At 47.4% G+C, this 19,417-nt stretch overlaps 1 protein-coding gene across 1 annotated transcript in view; it reads left to right on the top strand.

Moving 5' to 3' along the window:
- ACIN1 (apoptotic chromatin condensation inducer 1) overlaps nucleotides 1-17,220 on the top strand; it is a 76,069-nt gene extending 58,849 nt beyond the window's left edge. The window contains exons 9-18 of the mRNA XM_087891695.1: nucleotides 4,188-4,233; nucleotides 7,579-7,721; nucleotides 7,813-7,968; nucleotides 9,599-9,758; nucleotides 9,857-10,002; nucleotides 11,971-12,078; nucleotides 12,927-13,034; nucleotides 13,533-13,851; nucleotides 14,702-14,802; nucleotides 16,551-17,220. Coding sequence (XP_087747821.1) covers nucleotides 4,188-4,233; nucleotides 7,579-7,721; nucleotides 7,813-7,968; nucleotides 9,599-9,758; nucleotides 9,857-10,002; nucleotides 11,971-12,078; nucleotides 12,927-13,034; nucleotides 13,533-13,851; nucleotides 14,702-14,802; nucleotides 16,551-16,850 — 1,587 coding nt within the window. The 3' untranslated portion in view covers nucleotides 16,851-17,220. The remainder of the gene's footprint in view (nucleotides 1-4,187; nucleotides 4,234-7,578; nucleotides 7,722-7,812; nucleotides 7,969-9,598; nucleotides 9,759-9,856; nucleotides 10,003-11,970; nucleotides 12,079-12,926; nucleotides 13,035-13,532; nucleotides 13,852-14,701; nucleotides 14,803-16,550) is intronic.
- The last annotated feature ends 2,197 nt before the right edge of the window (nucleotides 17,221-19,417 follow it).

Consider the following 19,417-nt stretch of genomic DNA (forward strand, 5'->3'; position numbering starts at 1 on the left):
TGGCCTGAGACAGACGGAATTTTCCAGATCAATTTTCCAACTGGTTTTGTGCGAATCCATAAAATTGGATTGGGAGAGGAACAGTTCCTTGAGGGTGGGAAAAATCAGAAATTGTGCAAGCCATCAAGAATAACAAAGAGTTGGAAGGGATCTTGGAGGTCTTCTAGTCCAACCCTCTGCTCAAGCAGGAGATTCTACACCCGTGATGGTGAACCTATGGCACGCCAGCTCAGCTCCGGCACGCGCCTTCTGGGCCCACCAGAAATAGAGAAACAGGCTGTTTCCTATCTCCGGAGAGCCTGGGGAAGTGGGGAAGGCCTGTTTTTCTTTCTCACCTGGCTCTAGATCCTCTCTATGCATCTGGGGAGGGCAAAAACAGCCTTCCCCACACCCTCAGATGCCCTCCAGAAGCCCGAAACAAAAGTTGGCTGTTTTCCAACTTTCGGTTGGACAGGAAGTGACTTTTTTGCTGTCCCCAGCCTCCGGAGAGTCCTAGAGAGTCTGAAAGTTGGAAAATGGGCCTCCGGAGGGCCTCTGAGGGGGTGGGGAAGGCTGTTTTTGCCCTCCCCAGATGCATGGAGCCAAGTGAGAGAGAAAAAAGGGCCTACTGGGCCATCGCGTGCTAGGAGGGGAGTCGCTCGCGCATGCACGGGGTGGGGCGCATAGAATTATGGGTGTGGGCCCGAACACGCGCGAACCTCCCCCGCCCCCTTCCTGGCACGCGATAGCAAAAAGGTTAGCCATCACTGCTCTACACCATTCCAGACACATGGTTGTCCAGTCTCTTCTTTCAAAAGGGATGGAGCACCCACAATTTCTGGAGACCCCCTGATTAATTGTTCTAAGTGTCAGGAAGTATCGCCTTCAACCACAGGTAGTCCTCGACTTCACGACCACAACAGAGCCCAACATTTATGTTGCCGAGTAAGAAATTTTGTGAGTTTTGCCAAGCATCCGAATGTAAATCACGTGGGGAATGCTACAACGGTCATAAGTGTGAAAAACGGTCTCTAAGTCCCTTTTTTTTCAGTGCCGTTACAACTTCGAATGGTCACTAAGTGAACTTGTAAATCGAGGACTACCTGTACTCAGAGGTGGGGAACTATAGCCCTTTTATGACTTGCGGACTTCAACTCCCAGAATTCCTGAGTCAGCCATGCTGGCTGAATTCTGGGAGTTGAAGTCCACAAGTCTTAAAGGGAATTCTGGGAGTTGAAGTCCGCAAGTCTTAAAGAGGCCATGCTGGCTCAGGAATTCTGGGAGTTGAAGTCCGCAAGTCTTAAAGAGGCCATGCTGGCTCAGGAATTCTGGGAGTTGAAGTCCCCAAGTCTTAAAGAGGCCATGCTGGCTCAGGAATTCTGGGAGTTGAAGTCCGCAAGTCATAAAAGGGCTATAGTTCCCCACCTCTGAGCTACATAATTAGGATTACTTGAAGAATATCCTATAGCTGAATAAATGTTGCAGCTGGGTAAAATCTCTCCAAAATACCAGAAGGATGAAAAGGCCCAATTTTTAAACCTGTCTGTTGTCTTAAACCTACTCCAAGGGTTAAAATGGCAAAAATTCAAAACTTGCTTCTATATTATCCTTCATTCTTTTCTTCTTTTTTTTTTCTCCTCTGACCATAAGCTTGACAGTCTTGTCTTAATGAACTTGGCAAGCCCGACTATCAAAGCGGGTTATTATTTGCCTGCTGGCCTGCGTCAACTTAATATATCCGTTGGCAGGCCACTGAGGATTTTAAAATAATCTGACGTCATCGTTCGATGGCTTGTTTCAAAACGAATAAGCCGTATTTGAAAAAAAATATATATATATAAGCACATAGGGAAAACCCACCGCTAGCAATTCTTTAATATATCCTGTTTCTGTTTTTTAAATTGAAATATTTTTGCCCACTTTCTGGATGTTTAGTTATACATTTATTTTTATATCTATCTATCTATCTATCTATCTATCTATCTATCTATCTATCTATCTATAGCATCTCTATATCTCTCTATCTATTTATCTCTATCTATCTCTATCTGTCTACCTAAAATATTTTTGCCCACTTTCTGGATTTTTTGTTATATGTTTATTTTTATATCTATCTATCTATCTCTATATTTATCTCTATCTATTTATCTGAAATCCCACTTTCTGGATTTTTAGTTATATATTTTTATCTCTCTCTCTCTCGCATCTCTATATCTTTCTCTATATTTATCTCTTATCTATTTATATATCTGTCTGCCTAAAATATTTTTGCCCACTTTCTGGATTTTTAGTTATATATTTTTATCCCTCCCTCCCCCCTCTCTCTCTTTCTCTCTCTCTCTTTCCCTCGCATCTCTATATCTTTCTCTATATTTATCTCTTATCTATTTATCTATATATCTGTCTGCCTAAAATATTTTTGCCCACTTTCTGGATTTTAGTTATATATTTCTCTCTCTCTCTCTCTCTCTCTCTCTCTCTCTCTCTCTCTCTCTCTCTCTCTCTCTCTCTCTCATCTCTATATATCTCTATATATTTATCTCTTTGTCTATATATCTGTCTGCCTAAAATATTTTTGCCCACTTTCTAGATTTTTAGTTATATATTTATTTTTATATCTTATCTATCTCTCTATCTCTATATTTATCTCTATCTATTTATATCTGTCTATTTATCTGAAATATTTTTTCCCCACTTTCTGGATTTTTAGTTATATATTTTTATATCTATCTATATAGCTATCTATCTTGCATGTATGTACGTGCGTGCGTGCGAAAACATTTCAATTTTAAAAAAAGAAACAGGATATACTAAAGAATTGCTAGCGGTAGGTTCCCCCCCCCCTTTTGTGTGGGCTTTCAATTCCCATCATTTCCAGTCAGCGCAGGAAAGGTAGGCTGGCTGGGGATAATGGTACCTGTAGTCCTATGCAGTAGAGTCCCAAGGATTTAGGCCTCCCCCAATTTCAGCCTTTGCTATCACTTCGGCTTCCTTATTTTATTTTATTTTATTTTCATTAAAAGCATCCAGTTTTCTTTCCATAATAAACGCTGAGGAGAAATTATGAAAAGGAGGAAATATAACCATGGAATTCTTTTATTATTATTATTATTATTACTATTATTAAAACCTTTCTGAAGCAAATGTATGAAAACAATAGTTAAAATACTGCTAAATTCATGAAAATCAGCTCTCGTGTTTCCAAATAAAAAGGGGATCTGAGTAGAACTGGTAATTGTTCCTTAATTTGGCACCACAACTAACTAAAGCCGTGTGCGTTTTGCTCACCGGTCACTAGCGGGATGTGGACTTCAGTCTTAAATATTTATTTATTTTATTTTATTTCCAATTTATATACCGCCCTTCTCCCTGAGGACTCAGGGCGGTGTACAGCCAGAATTAAGAACATGAAATACAAATATTAAAAAAACAATTAAAATATATATCAATTTGGCCCCAAAATTAAAAATCACAAACCAATTAAAACATTTAAAAATTTCTTCTTAAGCCAGCCCGTATGTCATTCTTTTTCAATTACATTTCCTATCCCTGGAGTACTTTTAGCTCCGCAAACATTTACGCCCATAAAAGAGAATATTTACAGCTCGGGATTGAACTGTGTGGTTAATGCTGCAAACCTCCCTCCTTTCTTCTAACGCTGATGACGTTACCTAGCTTGGCAACGAAACGTCTGCAAGGAAACCACCCCAAATCCACAGAACCGTGTTTCAATTTCTCGTACCCCACGAGGACTAGAAACCCTTTTAGAACCTTTTTGGTTTTCCTGTTTTGACCTCCCGAAGGGCCAAATAGAGAAATGTTCTAAAAAAAGGTTTCTAGTCCTCAAGGAGGAGACGGCAGGAGCCGTGTGCAAATAAATTTGACCAGATTTCGTGGACTTGCAAAGTTAGAGAGGCAGATTTCTACCCTCTCCACTTCATTGCCGAGGCAGCAGGAGACCCCTTTGCCCGTCCCCACCACCTTCATCTGGGCCCCTCCATTATTTAGGCCTTCTCTTCCCCCCCCCCCCCTTGATGTCCCTCAGATGCGACGGCCGCTTTTCAAATCCCCGATACTGACTTGATTTCCCCCTCTACACGGGGTTTTCTTTCTTTGTCTGTCCTTCTCCCATTTCTCCCCCCTCTTTCTTTCTTTCTTTCTCTCTCTCTCTCTCTTTCCCTTCCCTTCTTCCTTCCCTTTCTCCACAGGGTTCAGCTCAGCCCAAGGCCTTCAAGAGGAAGATCTCCGTCGTCTGTAAGTAAAAGGGGCAGGTTGTCCACCCGTTGAGCTCAGCCTTCCCTTGACCACTTCGGTGAGACATCTGAGGAGGGTTGGAGGTCCTCTGGTCACTCCTGAAAGCTGAGGTCTCCAAGCTTGGCAAATTTAAGACTTGTGGACTTCAACTCCCAGAATTCCTCGCCTCAGCATTGCTGGCTGAGGAATTCTGGGAGCTGAAGTCCACAAGTTGCCATGGTTGCAGACTGGCTGAGGAATTCTGGGAGTTGAAGTCCACAAGTCTTCAACTTGCCATGGTTGGAGACTGGCTGAGGCGTTGTGGGAGTTGAAGTCCACAAGTCTTAAACCTGCCAAGGTTGGAGACTGAGGAATTCTGGGAGTTGAAGTCCACAAATCTTAAACTTGCCATGGTGGGAGACTGGCTGAGGCATTGTGGGAGTTGAAGTCCACACGTTGCCATGGTCGCAGACTGGCTGAGGAATTCTGGGGGTTGAAGTCCACAAGTCTTAAACTTGCCATGGTGGGAGACTGGCTGAGGCATTGTGGGAGTTGAAGTCCACACGTTGCCATGGTCGCAGACTGGCTGAGGCATTCTGGGAGTTGAAGTCCACAAATCTTAAACTTGCCATGGTCGCAGACTGGCTGAGGCATTCTGGGAGTTGAAGTCCATAAGTCTTAAACTTGTCATGGTCGCAGACTGGCTGAGGCATTGTGGGAGTTGAAGTCCATAAGTTTTAAACTTGTCATGGTCGCAGACTGGTTGAGGAATTCTGGGAGTTGAAGTCCATAAATCTTAAACTTGCCATGGTGGGAGAGTGGCTGAGGCATTGTGGGAGTTGAAGTCCACACGTTGCCATGGTCGCAGACTGGCTGAGGAATTCTGGGAGTTGAAGTCCACAAATCTTAAACTTGCCATGGTCGCAGACTGGCTGAGGCATTGGGCAGGGAGGCTCAAGTCACATTCCCGGGGTGGAGGCCAGTGTGATTAAATACACATTATATACAGTTATATTCAATACACTAAATCAAATACACTGGTTATAAATTAAATAAATTGAAATACAGGTAGTCCTCACTTAATGACCAGTCTCTTAGCGACCAGCTGAAGTTAACAACTGACCTTCCCAGCAGGTGCTGGCTTGTTAAGATTTTTAGCCCATTTTTATAAGTAAAAAAGCGGCAAACTTTCCTCCTCCTGTTTTCTCCACAACAACCCTGTGAGACGGGTTGGACTGGGAAAGGCGGACCGGGGCAAAGTCAAGTCACCCAGTTTGCTTTTATGCCTAAAATAGGACTACAACTCCCAGTCTCCTGGTAATTGGCCCAGAGTCACCCAGCCAGCTTTCATGTGAAAGGCAGGATTAGAACTCACCATCTCCTGGTGATCGGCCCAAAGTCACCCAGCTGGCTTTCATGACTAAGGAGGGACTAGAACTCCCAGTCTCTTGGTAATTGGTCCAGAGTCACCCAGCTGGCTTTCATGACTAAGGAGGGACTAGAACTCCCAGTCTCCTGGTGATTGGCCCAGAGTCACCCAGCCAGCTTTCATGCCTAAGGAGGGACTAGAACTCCCAGTCTCCAGTTGATTGGACTAAAGTCACCCAGCTAGCTTTCATGCTTAAGGTGGCACTAGAACTCCCAGTCTCCTGGTGATTTGCCCAGAGTTACCCAGATGGCTTTCATGCCTAGGGAGGGACTAGAACTCCCAGTCTCCGGGTAATTGGCCCAAAGTCACCCAGACAGCTTTCATGCCTAGGGAGGGACTAGAACTCCCAGTCTCCTGGTGATTGGCCCAAAGTCACCCAGCTGGCTTTCATGCCTAAGGAGGGACTAGAACTCCCAGGCTCCTTGTAATTGGCCCAGAGTCACCCAGCCAGCTTTCATGCCTAAGGTGGGACTAGAACTCCCAGTCTCCTGGTTTCGGAGTCAACACCTTAACCACTAGACCCAACTGGTTCTTACGAGAACTGCAACCTGCATTTTTCGACACTTGGCTACCAGCTCACATTTATACCTGTTTGCAGCATCCTGCTGTCACATGACCCGTTTTTGGCTGGTTTCTAGTGTCTACTTCCGCTTTCCAGTTAAAAAAAATCCCCGTCGAGTGAAATGGCTTCGTTTAACGACCAGTGTGCAAAAAAAAAAAAAAAAAAAGGTGGTAACAACAGGTGACTTGCTTTTAACCGCAACTTACGACTGTAATTCTGGGCTCAATTTAGGTTGTAATTCAAGGATTCCCTGTGTGTATTTGATGGGATGGGATGCGTATTTCTTTATTTTTAAAGATACGCCTGGTAAAATATTTTTATTTTTTCAGTGGTATCATCCTTTGCACCAATTGCTTCGGCCAGCTTATTATACGTAGTATTGGGGTAGCAGGAGCATAGTTCATTTAATGCCTGTAGTAATGAAGTAATGTGATTTTACTAGGAAATGGCTAGTTCGGTGTTTCTCAACCTCTGCCCCTTTAAGATGGGTGGACTTCAACTCCCAGAATTCTATGCTATGCTGGCTGGGGAATTCTGGGAGTTTGAAGTCCACCCATCTTAAAGGGGCAGAGGTTGAAAAAAACCTGAACTAAATTCTTTTTTTCTCCCAATATATAGCCCTCAGCTTACAATAATTCATTTAGTGACTGAAGTTACAGCAGCACTCAAGTTACTCAAAAAGAGTAACTTACGACCGTTTTTCTGACTTGTGGCCATTGTTAACACGACCGTTGCAGCCTCCCCATGGTCACCTTGATCATCATTCGGGCACTTGGCCACCAGTTCGTATTTATGACGGTCGCAGCGTCCCGGGGCCACGTGATCCCCTTTTGCGACCTTCTGACAAGCAATGAGGGGGAAAGCCGGATTCCCTTAACGACCATCTTACTAATTTAACAACTGCAGGAATTCGCTTAACCGCTGTGGGCAAGAAAGGTCGTAAAATGGAGCAAAACTCAGTTGTCTCGCTTAGCCACAGAAATTTTGGGCTCCATTGTGGTCGTAAGTCAAGGATTACTGTACTGGCAGATCATGCAGAAGAAGGCATCGGGGTTAGGGAAAGAGGGTGGATGTGAACTGACTCACTCACACGAGCCACCTCGCAAGCCAAGCTGCCCCAACGTTGTCAAGGAAGGTCGTAAAATGAGGCAAAACTCAATTGTCTCGCTTAGCAACAGAAATTGGGTGCAATAATAGTCGTAAGTCAACTAACTATTGTCAGATCATGCAGAAGAGGGCATGGGGGTTAGGGAAAGAGGGTGGACGTGAACTGACTCGCTCACTCGAGCCACCTCAAGAGCAAAGCTATCCCCAACCATGTCCCGGGAAAATTGCTCAGGTTTTTAAACTCCTTTCCTCCCTCCATCGCTTTTAGCATCCTCTGTGGCCAAAGGGGCCGTCGCCACAAACAGCGACACTGAAGGAAGCCAGCCAGCAGGCCGCAAACGGCGCTGGGGCGCCAGCACTGCTACGACCCAGAAGAAACCTTCGATAAGCATCACCACCGAATCCCTCAAGGTAACCGGTTAGACAGGAGAAAAGTCGACCCCGGGTTAGCCTAGCTCAGACCCTGATGTACTTTTCTCCCTCCTCCTCCTCCCTCCTCCAGAGCCTGATCCCGGAGATTAAGCCGCCGCCAGGAGGCCAGGAAGCTGTGGTGGACCTTCATGCCGACGACTCCCGCATCTCTGAAGACGAAGCCGAGCGCCACTTGGAAGAGCCGGCTCACGAGAAAGCGCTCAAGATCTGCCGTACAGTCACGCAGGTTGGTGCTGGGGGGGGGGGGACAACAGCTCCCGATCGGTCCCCAGGGCGGAAGCGGCACCCAGGCGCGAGACTTGGCAAGCCACGAAGCTGCACGCGTGCCAGGCGACCGATTTATTCAACTCCGTCGTTTTTACTGCATTCGCATCTCCCATCGATTTCAGGGTGGTGAACAGCCAATCTCCCGTAAACGAAATCATTAAGCGCAAGGCTTTTCCCCCTTTTTTTAAAAAGGCGGTTACTAATTGCAGGGCCAAGGCGGTGCTCGGAAAAATCATATAAAAATATCCTAAAACCTGAGCCAAGGACCTAGCGTAGCTGTCAGGTTCTTAATCTGCAGGGAGATCCTCCTTTATTGAACACGACCGGCCCCCTGCCCAAAATTAGTCTTGCAAAAGGTGTTTGGCTACCGAAGATCTCTGGCTTTTGTCCACGGAGACAGGAGGGAAAGAGGAGCCACTGTTGCCTCTCTTCTTGTATAGACCGAATTCAGCCTGCCAGGAACGCTGATGATGTTACCTACGTTGGTAATGAAACATCTGTAACCAGTCTTAGGAACTCCAGAGAATATAGGATTAATTCTTTGGATTTGCAATTGAATCGATTGATTGTTGTGGGCCGCCGGCGGCCAGCAAAGCTAGCAGCAGAGTCAGATAGTGAGGAGGTTGGGGAGGAACTTGGGCCACTCCTGGGGGTTGGGAAAAGCTCGGACGAGGGCTCTGTGTCGGAAGCAGAGAGGGAGCTAGACAGCAGTGAGGCAGAGGAACAGCTGGAGCCTGTTCCCAGTGTGCGCATGCACAGAGCTGCCAGAAGACGAACAACTCAGAAAGCAGGGTCTACTCTGGAGTAAAGCCACACCTTGGAGGTGATTGGCCCTTCCCATAGGAAATAAAAGAGGAGCGAACAGAGAGTGGGCTTTTGCAGGAAACAATCCGTTCGTTCCGTGACTCTGAGAGACTCTGTGCCAAGTTTGGCCTTGTACTGCGGTTGGAAACAAGTTACGTGGCAGCTTTCCAAACAAGATAAACTGTGTTGAGAAATATTCCTTTGAAAAACTGTTACGGACTGTGAATGAACGTAATTCACAGTTGTGTAAATAAAAGAGGTTTTGCCCGGATAAGTTCCTGCCTCCTGCTTGTTAACGGAGCCTAGGCCAGAACATTGATAATCTACTGTATATATAAAAAAGAGGGGGTCCACTTACTCTCCAAAGCACCAAAAAAATAAGACAAGAAAATCGATGGAAACTAATCAAGGAAAGAAGCAACCTTAGAACTAAGGAGGAATTTCCTGACAGTGAGAGAATTAAAGAAAAAGAAAACAGGTTAGAGAGCCCCCAAGGACGCCCCCCCCCCCAAAAAAATTGGTATTTCTCGTGCTCATGAGGACTAGACACCCTTCAGAACATTCTCAATGTAACATTCTTATCATTCTCTGATAACCCCTGAACTGAAAAGGGGAGGAAGATCCTTCCTCATCTTCAACTGCGACACGAAGATCTTTGGATCGAGAAAAGCCGGGAGGGGGGGGTCCACCCAGACCGGGTTTAGAGTAGCAAAAACCACCATTTTGTCAAATTCAGCCCGGTCCCTTCCAGGCTGAGAAACCTCTATCCCACCCTTCCCTCCCAGGTGGTCCCCGTCGAAGGGCAAGAGAATGGCCAAGGGGAGGAAGAGGAGGAGGAGGAAGAAGAAGAGAAGGTCCACGAGGAAGAGCAGCCGGAGTCGGCACCCGTTATCGCTGTAGAGACGGTGGTTCTGCCTCCCCCGGTAGAGCACGAAGTCAAAAAAGGTACCGGGGGAGGACCGGCAGAAGAGAGGGGGGGAACGATTGACCCCCCAACAGGTAAGACTCACCTGTGGGCTTTCTGTCTCCCTTCGCCCCCGCAGTCACGCTGAGCGACACGCTCACCCGGCGGTCCATCAGCCAGCAACGTTCCGGGGTCTCCATCACCATCGACGATCCCGTCCGCACAGCCCAGGTCCCCTCCCCGCCACGGGGCAAGGTCAGCTGTATCGTTCACATCTGCAACCTGGTGAGTGTTTTGGGGGGGGTGCTGTAACCGTTATGGCGGGGGACATCGGGTGGCGCAATGGTTAGAGTGCGGTATTGCTGACTGCCTGCAATTTGGCAGTTCGAATCTCGCCAGGCTCGAGGTTGATTCGGCCTTCCATCCTTCCTTCCGAGGTGGCTAAACTGAGGACCCAAATTGTTGGGGGACAAGAGGCTGACTCTGTAAACCTCTTAGAGAGGGCTGTAAAGCGGTATATAAGTCTTTTTATTTTGTCCAAATTTTTTGATTTTATTTTAATTCAAATATCATCTTCCATTAAACAGTGTGTCGCCTGGGTACAAATATTTTGTGCAAATATTTTATACAATAACAATTTACAGTCATATTTATTATTTTATCTATTCTTAACTTAATACTAATATATACCATACCTAATACTATAACAGTCCTCTTCTTATTTAACTTTATTAAAACATTTTTTTCTATTTCACATCTCTGCTTTTTTCCACTTTTCATATTTATTCTCGAACCATTGATAAAACAGTTCCCATATGTCAGGGGTCAGCAATCTGCGGCTCTGGAGCCACATGCGGCTCTTTCATCCCCCTGCTGTGGCTCCCTGTTGGCTGAACCACCACTGGCTGGCCCCACCCCGCCCCTCACCCTCCCCTTCCAGTCATTCCTCACCTGGCCTGAGAAGGTAAGGGTGATGGCGGGGGATGGAGACTTGCTCCGTATTCCAGAGCAGGAGCGAAACGCCCCTGTACTTGTTGAAAGGAAGCAGTGTGCTCCCTCACATATTGAGGTAGACCAGGTGCTTCAATAGAAAAACACTTTTTATATGTGTGTGTGTGTGTGTGTGTGTGTCTTGGCGTATTTGGCTCTTTCCCCGTGTAAGTGTCAACTTGCAAAGCTTTCAAGTTGCCATGAGCAGGAGGGAAGGAGAACTGATAGAGCTGATTGATTTCCCTAACTGAAGTGCATTCCATACATTCTTCCTGACTGCAATCAGAAGGAGGGTGTTGGATTTCACAGCCAGCCAAAGTGGTTAATTGGAGAATGTGATTTATGACATGGCCAGAGAGGAGGGGAGAGACAGGGTCATAGGGGAACGTAAATCTACGTGGGATTAGTTCTAACTGCATCCGAAAATTGCCGAAATGGTTCTCCTAATAAATGACTATTTCTTTTGAAGTTCGGCTCATGGCTCATGAATTAATTAGGGCATCTTTTGGAAACTTCACAGTAAGATTGAGAGTATCTTGGTGACCTTTCAACGAGGTCCCACTCGTCATCTTCAGGCTGGTGTCTTCGGCATTGTGCTTGTGCGAGCAAAGCGTGATTGAAGATGCCGTCTCTATAAATACTGGTGGGGACTGCTGGCTTTGTTGTTGTAAGCGGGTTGGTTGACAGTGTTGTTACATCTTGATTGGTAGATGGAGTTGATGTTTGCAGATTAGTCTGCTGTTTCGTAACATCCTGTGTGGCCATTAGTCTTTTGTGTTGTAACGACCTGGGTAATGGATTGTGTGGTAGCGCAACACAACTAGTGTTGTGACATCCTGAGTCCTGTGCTGCAACATCCTGGGTAGTTGGCTGTGTTGTAACATCCTGAACTTTAATGTTGTAACATCCTGAGTTCTGTGATGTATTGTCACCCAGGTTTTGTGTTTTCATTCTGTGGGAAACTAGTCCAAATGGCTCTTTGAGTATTTAAGGTTGCAGACCCCTGCCATACGTTATAATAATCGACTTGTTCCTTCTCTTTAATTTCAAGCGTTAACCTATTGATTCCTGCACCTTCTAATATTTTCCTAATCGCATTCTCCTCCATAGGGATCTCTTCATTTTTTTCCCAATTTTGTGCAAATACAAATCCTAGCCGCAGTTATTACGTGAATTATCACATAAAAAGCGGTATCGAAGTCTTAAGTGTTACTGCTATGGGGAGCCTTTTCTTAATCCTCGGGTGTTTGTCCGCGCGGGTAGGTGAGGCCCTTCACGCTGGGGCAACTGAAGGAGCTGCTGGGCCGCACGGGCACCCTGCTGGAGGACGCTTTTTGGATCGACAAGATCAAATCGCACTGCTACGTCACAGTGAGTCTTTGGGGCTGGTTCCTCCTCCTCCAGAGAAATTCGCCTTTCCAGAAAAAATCGGCATTTCGCATCGATCCCGGCTCTGCTCAGGCGTGCTTTTGAAAGCGAGAAAGCAACGATTAAACCGAGGATCCCAGATCGTCTGGGTTTGTTCGGGGACGCCGCTCGATGCAAAACGATGTCCGGATTTTTAAAGGGAATTTAGAGAGAGAATTTTAAAGCAAGCTTTCCTTTCGGGGGAATTTTAAATGGAATGTTTATTTACGGGGATTCTCCTATCATCCAAGTCATGGTTGTCCCAAAGGTGCTTTTTTCAAAAGGCAGCTGGACTTTCCCGGGGGGTGGGGTGAGGTGTTTCTCCTTGAAAACATTTCACTCCTCATCCAAGAAGCTTCTTCGGTTCAGTTTAACAGGAACACTTCAGGATATGGGGAGCAGGGGGAAGAAATAGCTGGAAACAAATCTCTCTCTCCCTCCCTTCCTCTCTCTCCCCTTCCCTCCTCTCTTTTTCTCTCCTTTTTCTTTTTCTCTGTCTCTCCTCTCTTTTTCTTTCTTTCTCTTTCTTCCTTTTTCTCCCCTCTGGCGCTCTCTCTCTCTCTCTCTCCCTCTCTCTCTCTCTCTGCTCTTGCCTCTGTCTTTCTTTCTCTCTCCCCTCTCTCTCCTCTTCTCTCTTTTTCTCCTCTTTCTCTATCTCTGTATCTCTTCTCTCTTTGTCTTTCTCTTACTTCCTTTTCCTCCCCTCTGGTTCTCTCTCTCTCTTTCTCCCTCCTCTTTCTTCCTCTCCTTTCCCTCTCTCCCTCCCTCCCCATCTCCATCTCTTTCTGTCTTCTCCCAATATTGCCTTTCAGTATTCAACAGTGGAAGAAGCTGTCGCGACGCGAAACGCCCTCCATGGGGTCAAGTGGCCGCAGTCTAACCCCAAGTTTTTATCCGCTGATTTTGTGGAGCAGGATGAGGTACGGAGCCCAATGGGGAACAAAGACATGGGACGAGTAGAGTTTGATGCAAGAAAGTGAAACAGGAATATATGCTCCTAAAATGTTGGGTTTTGTTCAGAAGACATGTCTCTCTAGCTGTTAGCCTTACAGGGAGTCCTCGATTTACATTTGGTGACCGTTCAAAGTTACGACGGCACTGAAGAAAAGCGACTTATGACCATTTTTCACACCATTGCAACAACCCCATGGTCACATGATTTACATTCGGGGGCTTGGCAACTGACTCACATTTATGACGGTTGCAGTGTCCTGGGGTCACATAATCCCCCTTTTGAGACCTGACGAGCAAAGTCAAGGGGGGGGAGCCGGATTCATTTACTGTTCGTAAATCGAGGACTACCCGTGAAGTTGACACCACAAGACAATGTCTCTTAGCTTTCTCGCGAGTATCCTTTGATTTTGTATCCCAGAGAGCCTCCACCTGCTTACCTGAGAACCTTCCTTTCTGTTCCTCAGCTGGATTTCCATCGTGGTCTTCTGGCCGACCGTCCCGTGGAGGCCAAGGCAGACGAAGCGCCCACCTTCCCCGGGGTGGGCCCGACCACGCGGGGGGAACGGGAGCTGTCACGGCGCTCGGAGGCACGGGAGCGGGAGGCGGCTGTGCGGGAGCAGTGGGCCGAACGGGAGCGAGAGATGGAACGCCGGGAGAGGACCCTGGCGGAGCGGGAATGGGATCGGGATAAGGTGCGTGAGGGCCCCCGCTCTCGCTCCCGGTCCCGAGACAGACGCCGCAAGGAGCGGCCCAAATCGAAAGAGAAGAAAGCAGAGAAGAAAGGTAACAGGTTCATAGTGAACGCTGTGGCAGAGAGAAGCCAAACTTCTCTCCCTCCATTCACAGCGGTGCTGCTGCTCCCTTTATGGTCCTAACTGGAAGCCTCCCATTCAGTTCGGGAGCCGACCGGAAGTCTTGTTCCCCCACCATAGAGTCTCCTCCTAGCGAGGCATCCTTTTTTCTCTACCTCTTCCAACCGAAAGCCTTATCAATTGTGGAGCTGACTGGCCACAGGGAGCCGCAGCAGAGGGATGAAAGAGCCACATGCGGCTCCAGAGCTGCGGGTTGCCGACTCTTGCCTTAAAAGGACAGGCTGCAGCAGCTTCGCTGTGAATGAAATGGAGGGAGAAAACTTAGGATTCCCTCTGCTGCAGCACTTAATGTCGAATTCTGTGGCAGAGAGAAGCTGAACTTCTCTCCCGCCATTCACAGCGGAGCTGCTGCAACCTGTCCCTTTAAGGTAGTCCCCAGGAGGGAGGGGGCCAGGGGGGATGATAAAGGGAGCAGCAGCTCAGCTATGAATAGAGGGGTATGGGGGGGCGGTTGGGCAGGTCAAGCGGCTGGAAGGGACAACCATGGGCGGGACTAACCAGAGGTGGTTTTTACCGGTTCAGCGAACCGACTCAAATCTTCCCTACTGGTTTGCCCAAACCGGTCAAATTTCACCCCTGCTTTGGGGGGCTTTCTGCTATGAATGTAGGGATAACGTCGCTGGGGGGGTCTCATTTAGGTTTAACCAGGGGTTGCTCTTTTCAAGTGACCAAGTTGTCGTCAGACCAGGCCTTTTTTTCAGCCCTTTATTGGCAAAAACTCAAGAATAACAACCAACCTGCTTACTTTCCTTCCCCAACAGAAAAAGCCCAGGAAGAACCTCCGGCTAAACTTCTCGATGATCTGTTCCGCAAAACCAAGGCAGCACCTTGCATTTATTGGTTACCCCTCACGGATATTCAGGTGAGACAAGGATGGGCACCGACGAGGGTGGTGACGTTACCAAATGTGGTTTCTTCAGCCCTGTGAGGATGAGAAGGTGCATCCAGGACACACGCATGAATGCCGTTTACAGGCAGTCCTCGATTTACGACCGCAATTGAGCTTTCGTCGCTAAGTGAGACGGACATTAAGATGAATTCTGCCGAATTTTCCAACCTGTCTTGCAGCCGGGGTTCAGTGAATCCCCGCAGCGGTTCCATTAGGAGCCTGTTTGTTAAGTTGAATCTCGCTTCCCAGTTGACTTTGCTCGCCGGAAGGTCGCAAAAGCGGCTTGCACGATCCCCCCCAGGACACTGCAACCGTCATAAATAATGAGTCGTCTGAATTTTGATCCCGTGCAGGGCTGCCGCAACGGTCGTAAGTGTGGAAAACATCATAAGCCACTTTTTTTTTTCCGTGCCGTCATAACTTCCAACGGCAGTTGGAATGTCGAGGCAGTTGTATGTCGAGGACCGCCTCTTCTTCTCATCCCAGGATTTTGAGAGACGAGAATTGTGATTGTCGATGGTGATTTAAAAAAAAAACAGGAGGCGTCTCGAAGCACATATTCTGACAAAAAGATTTTAAAAGCTTTTTTTTTTTTTTTTTTGCGAGCTACAATTTTAATAAAGATGCTCCCAGATTCATTCTGATTTCCAGTCCCTAGGAAGCAGATTTGATGACTGGGCATTTTTTGCCTGACCCAGAAAGTTTAGGTGGAAAGGATAATTCCGATATTTGGAGAAATATTTCATATACAAGTAGCGCTCGACTTACAACACATTTGTTTAGTCATCGTTTGAAGTTGCAACGGCACTGAAAAATGTGATTGACGACCATTTTTCACAAATAGCAAGCCTATGGTCGCCTGATCAAAATTCAGCTTGGCAACTGACTCATATTTACGACTCATAATACTACTCATATTTGCAGTGGTCAAGTGATACCCTTTTGCGACCTTTTGACAAGCAAAATCAATGGAGAAACTGTGTTATAGGTAGTCCTCAGTTTACAACCACAATTGAACCCCAAATTTCTGTGGCTAAGCGAGACCGTTGTTAAGTGAGTTTTGCTCCATTTTACAAACTTTCGTTGTTAAATGACTCACTGCAGTTGTTAACCCAGTTGTTGAGTGAATCTGGCTTCCCCGTTGACTTCGCTTGTCAAAAGGGGATCACATAACACCGGGACACTGCAGCCGTCATAAATACGAGTCAGTTGCCAAGCGTCTGAATTTTGATCACGTGACCACGGGAGATGCTGCAGTGGTTGTAAGTGTGCAAACCAGTCACAAGTCACTTTTTTCAGTCCTGTTATAGCTTTATTAAATCATCATCAATCATCATCTTTTAACGACCCCATAATCCTTTGTGGGGTGGAATCTGGACAACTGAATGGAGCTGAGTGTTTACTGGCCGGATGCCTTTCCTGTTGCCAATGCAGAATTTTATTCAGCAGATATATTCTCATTGAGCCCAGAGAGAGAAGCATTCTCTCTACTTGTACCTAGGATTGAACTCACAGCCTCCTGATTGTGAGGCGAGAGTTCTACCTGTAGTCACTCGTTATACCTTCATTAAATGAACAGTAAACTGAGGACTCCCTGCAGTGATTCACTTAACAACCGTCTCTTTTAGCAACCGAAATTGTGGAGTCGCTTGAGCTCTTGAGAACTGCCTGTACATGGCTGTCCTTCAACAGTTGCTCTTCCCCTCCTTCTCTCCTTGTAGTATGTCCAGAGACAGGCTGAGCGAGCAGCTCGGGCTCGCGAACGGGAACGCCGGCGCAAAGAACTGGAAGCCGAGGAGGCCCGTCAGCGGGAACGCAACCGCCAAGCCGAGCGGGACAAGCGGCGGGAACACAGCAGAGAGCGAGAACGTGAGCGCCCCAATGCCACCAGCTGTGGTGGGGCTAGTCGAGCGGGCGAACGCGGCGGCCGAGGAGACCGCGAACGGCGTGAAGCCAAAAGCCGCCACAGCCGGAGTCGGAGTCGGAGCACGCCTGTACAGGACAGAGGGGGGCGCCGCTGAGCTATTCCCCAGCCTTTCTTTTGACCTTCGGGCGGGGGGAGGAGTTGGTGGTGGGGGCACTTTCCCCGAATCAAGCTCCTGAGTTTTGCGGCCAAGGAGGATCAAGGAAGGGGAGTGAGTTTCTTTGCCCACCACTGGAAGGGCCAAGAGGAGTCTGGCGTGGCTGGCAGGCGGCCGAAGTGGTAGGGTTCTCCCCCCCTCCCTCCCCCTTAACGTGGGGATAAGTTTGATTCCCGACCCCTCCTGCTCCCCTCTTCTGGAGCCAGTGTCCTTCCCGTTGATTTGTATTTTATTTTGGGAAAATGTTTTTTTTATTCTTCTGATGATACAGGAAAGAGAGCATAAATAAAGAGATGGCGTTAGTTTTAAAGCTGCCGTCCTGCTTCTTTTGGGGGCGTGAAAAACGGGGAGCCCACTGCCGTTGCCGGGAACATAGTTTACTATCCTCTTGCAAAGGATAGTTAACAAATGATGTGCCTATAGAATATTTGTAGCTCACGGTTGAATTGTGGGGTACTTAGTGCTCTCTGAGTTTGGTGGTTTTCTTGCAGACATTTCATCACCCACCTAGGTAACATCATCAGGGAGTGCTGGGTTTGGTAAACAAAATCCCAATCAAGGCACTACCAACTCACACGAACAGTAAACAACCGCCTAATCAAGGAGCTACCAAGAACACCCACCAACACTAACAGGGCAAGCCACTAGTGCTGTGATGGTGAACCTATGACATGCGTGCCACAGGTGGCACGCAGAGCCATGTCACCTGGCACGCCAGCTCAGCTCCGGCATGCGCCTTCTGGGCCCACCAGAAATAGAGAAACAGGCTGTTTCCTGCCTCCGGAGGGCCTGGGGGTGTGTGGAAGGCCTGTTTTTCTTTGTCACCTGGCTCCAGATCCTCTCTATGCATCTGGGGAGGGCAAAAACAGCCTTCCCCACCCCCTCAGAGGCCCTCCGGAAGCCCGAAACGGCCTGTTTTCCAACTTTCGGTTGGACAGGAAGTGACTTTTTTGCTGTCCCCAGCCTCCAGAGAGTCCTAGAGAGGCTCTGGAGGCTGGGGACAGCAAAAAATGTCACTTCCTGTCCAACCGAAAGTTGGAAAACGGGCCTCCGGAGGGCTTCTGAGGGGGTGGGGAAGGCTGTTTTTGCCCTCCCCAGATGCATAGAGGATCTGGAGCCAAGTGAGAAAGAAAAACGGGCCTACTGGGTCATCGTGTGCCAGGAGCGGGGGGGAGGAGGGGAGTCGTTTGCGCATGCACGGGGTGGAGCGCATAGAATTATGGGCGTGGGCACGAACACACATGAACCTCCCCCGCCCTGCCCCCTTCCTGGCACGCGATGGCAAAAAGGTTAGCCATCACTGCACTAGTGTATAAACAGGGCAAACCCCACTCTCTTTTAGCAACTGATAATGTTACCTAGTTGGGTCACGAAACGTCTGCAGGAAACCAACCAAGGGCCCCAATTGAACAGCTCGTATTAATGCCGAAAAAGTCCCTTTAGAAAGAACGTTGATTGCGAGGAGCACTGGAATTTCTATTTCATATATTTATTTCAAACATTTCTAAAGCCCGCCCCTCTTCTAACCGACTCTGGGCGGCTCCCAATCCAAAAGTTGAAAACAACCTTATAAAATCGTATTAAAACTATAAAACAAAATGCAAGAGTCAATTGGACTTTCTGGTTTTTCTTTGAAAACGTTTTGCTTCTCTTCCAAGAAGCTTCTTCGGCTCTTGACCGGATGGCGGGGGAAATGGAAGGATTGTCTGCAAGGAATATAAATCTTTCCATTCCCCGCCATCGAGTCAGAGCTGAAGAAGCTTCTCAGAGGAGGAGAAGCGAAACGTCTTCAAAGAAAAAAACCAGTTGCCTCTCGCAAAAAGCACCTTTGGGACTCCACTGGCCGATTTGACTTTCACGAATTCCAGAGTTTAAATTCGGTCACCCAAAAACGGAGCACAGTGCAGAATTTCAGCAGACGGATGACTATACCTGCCCGTCATACTATTCTCTTCGGTGAAACCAACATTAAGCAAAGCAGAAGTAATAAGACTTTCGAGATCCGATCTGGGTCGTTCATCGGGACCAGAGGTTTAGTCTTCTGAGCTCTCGGATTCGTCTTGGAGCACATCCTCGGGGAACTTCTCTCTAGCAGTGTGTGTGCTTTGGGCTATTCTCTTTTGCAGTTATTCAGATTGTTGCCCGAGCAGGGACAAAAACAGTCAGGGAAATAATGGAAGCGTTGGAAACGGCCCTTCATCAATCAACCGGTTTATCAAGTACTTAGCATCCGCAACAAACAAACGGCCATCAACACCTAATCAACAACTTAAAAATCCACACACACAACAGGCACCTTATAAATAACGGAGTCCTCGACTTACAATAGTTTGTTTAGTGACTCTTCAAAGTTACGACGACGCTGAAAAATGTGACGACTTTTTCATAGTTAACCTTTGCAGCCTCCCCATGTTCATGTGATTAAAACTCAGATGCTGGGCAATTGGTTCATACTTATGACCGTGGTTGTGTCCCGTGGTTATGTGATCCCCTTTTGTGACCTGACA

Source organism: Pantherophis guttatus, chromosome 4 (assembly GCF_059756535.1).
Source record: "Pantherophis guttatus breed Tessera chromosome 4, ASM5975653v1, whole genome shotgun sequence".
Lineage (NCBI taxonomy): Eukaryota > Metazoa > Chordata > Lepidosauria > Squamata > Colubridae > Pantherophis > Pantherophis guttatus.